We start from the raw sequence: 9,029 nt of genomic DNA, 5'->3' as shown, positions 1-9,029 counted from the left end.
ACTATATAATAAAATATCCAGCACATAAATCAGAGCATTAGCTGGACTCACTCCCTGTATACAACATCTCAATAAATGTATAGGGCTCTGTATTTATAGAAAATAATGCCAGGCATCCAACATGCCTCGCACCCACCTCCCAACAAATTATTTTCTTGGCTAAGCTTTCACCCTTATGCTTGCTTAGTTATTTAACCCTAAAATTCTAATTAGTTCGATACTGTCGGATTTGACTTTCTAATAAGATTAAAGAGTAGTAGCAACGAAACAAATCTAAGACTCCACTTGGCTTTGGTAGAGGAGAATGAGGTAAGGGAATTGAATGGGGGTGAGAGTAAAGTGTTAAATCTACCTCACTGAATGATTTTTTCATCTCCATCAAAATTTTCTCAACTAATATTCTATGCATTTATTGCGGAAACAATTGGATCAACATTCTCACTTATCTCATCCACTTGATTGATCCAATTAGGGTGAATCGAATATCGAACCGGACTAAGCCTAAGCTGGAAATGAAATTATGCTTCCCTGTTTACCACGTGCACAGTAAAGGACAGTTATAATGCTATTATAAGTACTCGAGTATATCCACGAAGGATTCTATTAACTAGTTATAATACTAAAAGTGCATGAATCCCTCCAAAGCTTATACGGAACTACATACAACACGTTGTATGGTAAAATAGTTGGCAGGTGAGTACCTAAGACATTTGAAACCTCCCAATAAGCATGACCAAAATCACATCGAGTCATCAGTCTCATCCGAATCACTTCTATCCGGTTCAGGCTCTCCAACATTTGCTCCTGTTGCAGGAACCTTGTGCTTCTCTGTGGGTGCAGGCGCAGCTTTTTTATTTGCATTCCGGGCATTCTCATCACCATCTTCCTCTTGTTCATGCACCTCAACATGTGAATCATTCTATCAAGGAATACAAAGAGCTATATGGAGGAAAAAAAAAAAAAAGAACATATACGATGACAGAAATATTCAAACTGCTCTATCATGTTGAATGCTTGGGAGATTTAGTAAAATGTGACGGAGCATTAAAGTGAACCAAGGGAAACCATCATTCCGGTTATGCACAAAAACATTGGATCAATATAAATAAGCCCTTACAAGTGGTACCTTCACAAGGGCAGAAAACCTTAACTTTATGCACACACACAAATAGAGTGTGTGTGTGAGGGAGAGAGATGTAAATACACAAATATGCATTATATCAATATATATCTCTAAACAACAATGTTTAACTTAAATGAAAGGATATCTGCATTTTCAACCGTTACACCGCTCATGATGTTAAGCAAATCTTTCTCAACACGCTGTACAAGCTCAGGCTGTAAAATTAATAACGGTATCAGTACAAACAATTGAATGAACACTAAGAAAGCTGCATCCATAATGACATACTGTATGCTGAAAGGACGCCTCTTAATAAATATTTAATATCTCTATGAATTTATTGAAAAATAAGAAGTCCATACTGAGAAAATGTTAAATTTGTGGATAATCAAGTGACAAGTCCGTCCTTTTATGCCACAAATTAAGGAAAAAAAGGTTTTATATATTGGTGTTGCACCATTCCTCCTCGACTCCAAAATAGAAATTTGTGCAAATATAGAAGTTTTGAAGAATATTGAGTTGATTAATACATTTAGGTCAGGCTCTCGACGAAATCTCCGTTTTCGAGCATCCTTCATAGGAGGAGTGAGACCATGTCTATATTCCACCGCACTTGGAGCAGGATCTTCTGGTTCTCTAACCATAATCATCTGTTCCACCCTAAAAGTTCAGTAAAAATGGCTTTCTAAATGAGGAAACTTTGTCTCTAATCATATTAAATTAAACAATGCAGATGTAACCCACCTGACCAATGTCAGCAGTTTTAACGAGAGCACAATCATCATAAGTTTTAAATGATTCAACTACACATGGAAGATCCAAGAGAGATGCAGGAAAATGATCATTGCCAATGACAAACGTTCCACTCCTTCCATCCTCTACAATGTAAGACATTTCAAATTCAAAATACAAAACAAGCAGTTAAAAATAATGGCAAAGAACTTGCATTTTTGTCCACTTCAAATATTGACTTCTCATAGAACATATTATGATATATCTATTTTACACAAACAAAATCCTAAATTTCAGCCACTAACAAAGTCATTTACTTATGTGCAGAAGGGAAGACAATCAACTGCTGAAGGAATTCCTTTCTCTTTAATGGAAATTGGTAAAAAAAGAGCACACAGCAATAACAGACACAAACATGATTCTACCTAGAAATTTAAGTGGGTAAAGCAATCCCAACTTCCATTTGTTTTGTGATGACACGAAAAACACTAACATTCTAGAAAATTTCACCCCTTTGCTTTAACCCTCCAACAACTCAAATGACTGGCCAAGAAACTTTGTTATTATTAATTTAGAACCACTCCAGATGATGGCTGTTATTGGTCTCATGAAAAGAAAACCAGCAAACAAGATGTTAAATGGAGCAAACAAAATGCATCTAGTCCTCTTTCAGGAAGTTCCTTCCGGTCTTTTTTTCCCGTAGAAGACATCTATGGAAATAGATGGCAGCCACTCATGCTGTAATACTGCTAGCAACTAACCAATTAATGAGTATATTGCAGGTGAACAATTGAACATCCAACAGAAGCTTGTAAGAAAACATATATGTTTCTTAAGCTTTCTTACTTCTCTAAAACGGCATCTGCAGCTCATTTAGCTTAAACGAGACATTCACATGGAGAACATAACCAGATAAAGCATGAACTAACACAAAGTTAAGAAGTCAACAATAATATCTAATAAAGTGATGGTGTATTCTCACCAGAAAATGATAAATCCAATGTCTTGTCCTCGGCAGAAGAAGCATCCTCATTCAAAAGGCGATCAATCCTCTCCGCGATAGAAGGTGGAACCCTAAGTATGAATTGCTCCTCCATGCCTATTAAAATTTAACATGACATGAATCTATTTATCTACTTGTAAAATTCACAGTTCTAGAAAGACAAATTTTCAGGAAACCCTAGTAACTCACAATAACAGATAATATTTGAACGTTTCTTAGGCGTGATGCCTAAGAAACCCCAAGTGTGGTTTCTAGGTTTTAATCTCCAACATCCTAAGACACATACTCATTGATGATCGATACAACTCTTATAAAAGTTCCACATCATAAATTGAATGAACCTCTCGAAAAGCTAAACAAGAAATTATCATATTCGTAAACATAAATGTGAAAACCAGCCTAATAACGTCAAAATATGACGAAAATATATGTCAAGACAACAAGGAGTTATCAAAATCAAACGAAGTACAGAGCGTAACGAAACAAGAAAACGAACATGTAATCAGAAGCATCCAAATCTTAGCAGCAAAGAGAAACAACAACAAGCAGAGTGTACAAGTGAAAGCAATTAACCAGTAACATTTGAGAATACTAAGAGGAAAGAAATCTAAAACTTACCTCGACGTGTTATTGAGTTCCGCTCTGGAACAACGACGGGGTAAAATCTTAGCTCGGCGTTGAATCGGACAAATCAAACGACGATGTTTTCAGATGGATTAGTACCGTATGCAGAGATGGAGGAGGAGAGAAGGTTTGAGAAAGAGGCTGCGTGCGAATAGAAATCTGATTCTTGAGTCGGTGACGGTGGTCCGGCGAATGAGAAACTGGTGGCTAAATATATATATATGTATGTATATATATATATATTTGTTGGGCCGAATTTTAATTAAAAATTTCATTTGGGCTTTTGAAAATGGGCTTTAAAATATGATAAAAATAAAAATATAAAAAAATGAATTTTTAAATATATATTTAAAATATTATGAATTTTAAATCGTATCGTATTTCTATATAATTAATACACATATTATTTTAATAAATTTATTAATAAAAATAATTTTTAATTTTAATAATAATAATTTTTTTAAAATAAGAAAAAATTATGCATTAATTCGTTATAATTATTTAAATTAAATTAATTAATTTATTATTAAAAATTTTTATTATAAAAAAATATTAAATCGAATATTATAAATTTATTTATAAAATTTATATAATTTAAAAACTTTTATAACCCTATTATGATAATAAATAAGTTAATAATATTTCAAAAAAATGTGAAATTTGATTAAATTTATTTTAAAATTAATAAATTTTATATTTAAATATTATTTTTATTATTTTTAATAGTCGAATTAAATTTTTATTTATATATAATTTTTCGTGATAAATTTATATAATTCAACAATTTAATTTATAATGGTTTAATAAAAATAATATTAAAATATTACAAAAGTATTATAATTTAATTAAATTGACAAAGTTTTTAATGTATTATTTAATTTCATTTTTAATTCATTGGAAACAATTTTTTTATTTAAAAAATAAATAATTTTATTTATTAAAAAAAAAAAAGAAACTTCTAAGACCGATCCAAGAAGTCCGGCCCATAAGAAATGTTGATATAAAAGCCTGAAATTAGAAGTAAGAGGTATCTTTTTCCGCGTTTCAGAGTTTGCAGCCTGTAACCCTAAAATTCCCCTTCAGGTGTGGCCGGCCGACCATTCCCGCGACACTGAACTCTGCAGTTCTCTTCTTCTTCTTCTTCTTCTATTGCTTTGTAATGTTGCTCTTTGTTTTTTTGTTTTTTGCTTTGTTTTCAGCCTTTGATATAATTTCTCACGGTATCGAGAGGGGATTAAACGACGGAACACGCAAGCGTAAAGTCCATCTTGGAAGCTCTCTCTTGTGGTTTTCGCGGAAAGGAAGAAGGAGGAGAAGAGCGATTTTTTCTTGCTTTCTCTTTTCACTACGGACACCGAACGACAAAGCTCCCGCTGGTCATTCATTTGTCTTGACTTGCTCTCGGCGTATAGTATGTAAATGCAATTTCGTTCTCATAAATCTGTAAATATTTACTTGTTTTATCTGATTTTATTTTATATTTTCTTGCTAGTTTATGTGCAAATGAACCCGATTGGTTGCTAGATTTTGTTTCATTGCTTTGAACTTTGTTTAGATTCAATTAGGTTTTTTAAAACCCTTTTCAGGATCTGCGTGCTTTTAGATAGTCAGAATTTAGTGTACAATCCCGACTCACCATGCGAATGTGTTATGTTAAAAATGATGGTGCTCGTATCGAGGCATGTTAGCCTAGTGGTTGATCGTGCTCAATATTCTGGAGTATGGTTAGGTTCAAAAACTATCTTAGTAAAACAACTCATGATCTGCGCGTTTTCTGCCCGTTATCGCTGTTTTGGTTTTATTTTGGAGAAGATAAACCCCGATTGGTTATTTGTTACAAGTCTTTGGAATCGAGCTTTAGCTGATGAGTGTGTGACTGTAAAGTGTTTTCTGTTGTAACTTTAATTGGATGATTATAGAGCATGATTTTTGTACTTGGTCTTTGTATTTGACAGACAGTCATGAGAGGGAGGAGTTATACTCCGTCGCCCCCTAGGGGTTACGGCAGGAGAGGACGAAGTCGTAGCCCGAGGGGCCGTTATGGTGGTGGCCGTGGTAGAGATCTGCCCACTAGTCTTTTGGTTCGTAACCTTCGCCATGATTGCAGGTTAGTTCATGTAAATTTTGCTATACCTTGGTGATCCATAAAATACACTCTTTACAAAGTGGTTGTTACTTGAGGAGCTTGCATATAAGTTGTAATACCTGCTGAGTTATTTGAATATAGCAGGGCTGGTAGGATATTATGTTTTATCTTCTTCATATACAGTCCCTTTTTGTTTCAGGGTCTAATCATATTCCTTGTAAATATGGATCTCATCGCATTTTTAACTTGTGGTTTTCCAGGCCGGAAGACCTTCGGAGGCCATTTGAGCAGTTTGGTGCCCTGAAGGACATCTACTTGCCTAGGGATTATTATACTGGGTGAGCATAAGTCTGCTTGTCATGTATAATTTGCAGTAATTTGGATGGTAGATTTTGCTTTTGCAATTCTTTTGACCGTGATCACATGTTGGACTTTCTATATACCAATATTTTTCTTCTGTTCTATTTCATTTTTTTCTGTCTAGCTGATGTTTTGAGACCATGTTTAATGATGTTTTAAAATGTTTGGACTTTCTGGAAGCAATGTAATGAAAGTGATTTTAGAGGTTCATTTTCTAGATATCACACCTTCTGGAAGCAATGTACCCCTTTAATATGTTTAATTTGGCGTTATAATTTTGATTATGTTGTTTACTTCTTTGAACAAGAAAGCCATGATCTTGAAAGTTGAAACTCCATTTCCCTAAGGTTTTGTTTGCAATTGCTTTTGAAGATTTTGAGAGTTTTATTATCTCCCAACTTGAGTTGTTAGGGGTGTCTCCAGGCGGTCCCTTACTTTCTTCCTCATTATATTTGTTTTCATTTTGGACATTACCCTTAGAGATATGCTCCCTTAATAATTGCAAGTTGGGTGCATTAATTGAAGCTATTGAGATTTAACAGTACAGTGAAATTAAAGTATTGAAGACATCAATCAAGTAATTAGAGTTCTTTTGAAGATGATGTTAATGGTAGTGAAGATTGGAAGAAACTTGGGTTTGAATACATTGTGAAGATGTTCCAAGTCTTGGAGAATTTCAAGTCATCTTTAAACTGACACTTGCAAAGGTTAGCAGGCAAGTGCTTGCTTTTTCATGCTTATCGTGACCTTCCATTACTGGGGATTATTTTGGTAAATTTCAATAGCAGAGGTTTATGGCCTGCACGGTTACGTGGTCTTATTTTTATGTTTTGTTATGGCTTTTATTATGATAGTTTCTTTCTTTGTATCCATTTCTTGCAGGGAGCCCCGTGGATTTGGTTTTATTCAGTATGTAGATCCTGCGGATGCTTCCGAGGCAAAACATCACATGGATGGTTATGTGCTTCTTGGCCGGGAGTTGACTGTTGTATTTGCAGAAGAGAATAGAAAGAAGCCTGCTGATATGAGGGCCAGGGAGAGAGGAAGGTAGACTTGATATTTTGTGGATCTGGCTTGTTTGCGTGGCAATTATTTTCACTAGTATCTATTATACGCCCGTCTGTTTATAGAATTCTTGCTCTTAGATGATTTTGTGTTCCACCTATTGAAGACCTGGTAGCCTGTATGTTACTTCTGACAAAAAAGTCATAAACACTGTTTGAATTTTTAGGAGAATGTTGTAAGCATGTTCAATTAATTGATTAAGAACTCGTATATTAGTTTGGTCAAGTAAGTCATCAACAATGCTGTTTGAATTTTTGGTTGAATCTTGTGAGCATGTTCAATTATTCGGCCAATAAGTCATGGACAATTGTCTTTGAGTTTTCAGAAAAATGTTGTAAGCATGTTCAATTAATTGATTAAGAGTGTCAGGATTTTTTCAACTATGACCTTCTTTTGTGCGATTAAACTATTTTTAAAGGAGATAGCTCGAGGTCAACTTTTAATATATATTCAAGTTTTTAATATATATTTATATTTCAAAAGAAAATAACTTCTAATATATATTTACTTTTTCAGGGGTCGATTCCGTGATCGCAGAAGATCTCCACCTCGTCGTGGAAGATCACGGTCCCGAAGCCATGATTATTACTCTTCTCCCCCAAAACGCAGGTACCACTTCTCATAACTGATTGAGTACTTGTTAGGGTCCTGCATGGTTCTAAATTATTGTCTAAAATGAAGTTCCTCTTCTCATAATTTAAGTTAAAGATAGATTCTTGGATTAACACAAAAATAAAATGATTGGGTTCTCTGGTTTAAGAACAACCTGCAGATAGGGTAATTTATATCTAGCCAAGGTGGAACATGGAATGGCATTTGCATCATTAGTCATTCAGTTCTAACATTTACCTAAGGCTATTTCTGTGTTCTACAGAGGTTGTATCTAGCCAAGGTGGAACATGGAATGACATTTGCATCATTAGTCATTCAGTTCTAACATTTACCTAAGGCTATTTCTGTGTCCTACAAAGGTTGTAAGTGCCTTTAGTATGTTTTATTTCATGCTAAATGTTGATATCTAAGGTTTCATTTCCAAAGGGCTTGAATTTTTTTTTCAGTTTACCATTTATAGTAATAGACTGGCATATGATTCATTTTCTTTAACAATTGTCACAGATCCATCTCACCTAGAGATGAGAGGTACAGCCGAGAGAGATCTTATTCACGTTCTCCAGCCTATAATGGACCAAGGGTTGTTCACGGTCAAAGCCCTGGTAGAGGCCCAAGTTTGAGCAGAAGCAGGAGCCGGAGCCCGCGAAACAGAAGCCAGAGCCCGCAAAACAGAAGCCAGAGTCCAAGAAGAAGTATTGGTAGGAATCCAAGGAGAAGCAGAAGCAGGAGCCAGAGCCCAAATCATGAAGAATGTAGGCGAGAGAGGAATGGAGATCTATCTCCAAGCCAGTGATTTGCGTGTCTGTTGCTTGGAAGTGTCGTTGGAGTTTGATAACCCGGTGCCTTATCATTTGATGGCATGTGTCTACCTGTTCTGGTGTTATTTGAGCTTTGGCCTTGTAGGATATTTATTGTACCCTTGTCGTTTTAGCTGATGCGTATTACCTTTTTATATTTCATCAGAGAATCCGAATTCCATTGTGTAAGTGACTTTCGGTGAAAGCTTGTGTATGTGCTTGGAACCATCTGTACCCGTAGACTTTTTTAGTTAGCGGATGACAAATCCGGAAAGTATAGGTCGGAAAGATTCTTGATTTTGGCAACTTTTCTAATGTGTTTCTTGTGAGTTTGGCAGCTTAAATGAAACAGCTCTAGGTTCATGTTTCCATTACCAAGCTTTTGAAATCTGTGATCAACTCAAATTTGAATGCTCCGAGTTTAATTTCACATAATGTTTCGCAGCATTTATGTTTCGGTATCAAATTTTTGAAATGCTTCGAAAGAACAGTATCGAATTTGGCCGAACTTAAAATTTTTGTTAAGAAAACTTTTGAGTTTGGTTTAAAATTCAATCAAATTGAGAATGGATCGAGCTTCGATTGAATGTAGTATTTGTATTATTTAATTAAAATAATATAATTTAT

At 34.8% G+C, this 9,029-nt stretch overlaps 2 protein-coding genes across 4 annotated transcripts; one reads left to right on the top strand and one right to left on the bottom strand.

Moving 5' to 3' along the window:
• Positions 1 to 587: 587 nt before the first annotated feature.
• TAF7 (TBP-associated factor 7) lies at positions 588 to 3,672 on the bottom strand. Its single transcript, XM_022035367.2, has 6 exons — positions 3,477 to 3,672; positions 2,838 to 2,954; positions 1,868 to 2,001; positions 1,654 to 1,773; positions 1,269 to 1,338; positions 588 to 909 (listed from the first exon to the last, which is right to left on the bottom strand). The coding sequence occupies exons 2-6, from the start codon at positions 2,950 to 2,952 to the stop codon at positions 740 to 742; spliced, it is 609 nt and encodes a 202-aa protein (XP_021891059.1). The 5' UTR covers positions 2,953 to 2,954; positions 3,477 to 3,672; the 3' UTR covers positions 588 to 739.
• An 812-nt stretch (positions 3,673 to 4,484) lies between these two features.
• On the top strand, positions 4,485 to 8,776 carry SCL33 (SC35-like splicing factor 33). Of its 3 annotated transcripts, none has more exons than XM_088222280.1 (7): positions 4,485 to 4,565; positions 4,682 to 4,893; positions 5,438 to 5,589; positions 5,829 to 5,906; positions 6,811 to 6,975; positions 7,510 to 7,602; positions 8,110 to 8,776. In XM_088222280.1, exons 3-7 carry the CDS (start codon positions 5,444 to 5,446, stop codon positions 8,396 to 8,398), a joined length of 771 nt encoding a protein of 256 aa, XP_088078406.1. In that variant the 5' UTR covers positions 4,485 to 4,565; positions 4,682 to 4,893; positions 5,438 to 5,443; the 3' UTR covers positions 8,399 to 8,776. The 3 variants fall into 3 exon arrangements, with proteins under 3 accessions (XP_088078406.1, XP_088078407.1, XP_088078408.1); XM_088222281.1 differs by having other exon boundaries at positions 4,682 to 4,897; XM_088222282.1 differs by lacking the exon at positions 8,110 to 8,776 and adding an exon at positions 7,868 to 8,093.
• Positions 8,777 to 9,029: the final 253 nt, after the last annotated feature.

Source organism: Carica papaya, chromosome 6 (genome assembly GCF_054855325.1).
Source record: "Carica papaya isolate Zhongbai chromosome 6, ASM5485532v1, whole genome shotgun sequence".
In the NCBI taxonomy this organism is placed as follows: Eukaryota; Viridiplantae; Streptophyta; class Magnoliopsida; order Brassicales; family Caricaceae; genus Carica; species Carica papaya.
This window is presented reverse-complemented; position numbering and strand designations above follow the sequence as displayed.

Bases quoted from the DNA above. Each gene is read 5' to 3' on its own strand.
- SCL33 (XM_088222280.1), top strand. From the start codon at position 5,444: ATGAGAGGGAGGAGTTATACTCCGTCGCCCCCTAGGGGTTACGGCAGG. The intron at 5,590-5,828 runs GTTAGTTCATGT...GTGGTTTTCCAG, and splicing joins AACCTTCGCCATGATTGCAG to GCCGGAAGACCTTCGGAGGC. The intron at 6,976-7,509 runs GTAGACTTGATA...TTACTTTTTCAG, and splicing joins AGGGCCAGGGAGAGAGGAAG to GGGTCGATTCCGTGATCGCA.
- TAF7 (XM_022035367.2), bottom strand. From the start codon at position 2,952: ATGGAGGAGCAATTCATACTTAGGGTTCCACCTTCTATCGCGGAGAGG. The intron at 2,002-2,837 runs GTGAGAATACAC...CTTACATTGTAG, and splicing joins ATTGGATTTATCATTTTCTG to AGGATGGAAGGAGTGGAACG. The intron at 910-1,268 runs ATATCCTTTCAT...AGAATGATTCAC, and splicing joins TGTAACGGTTGAAAATGCAG to ATGTTGAGGTGCATGAACAA.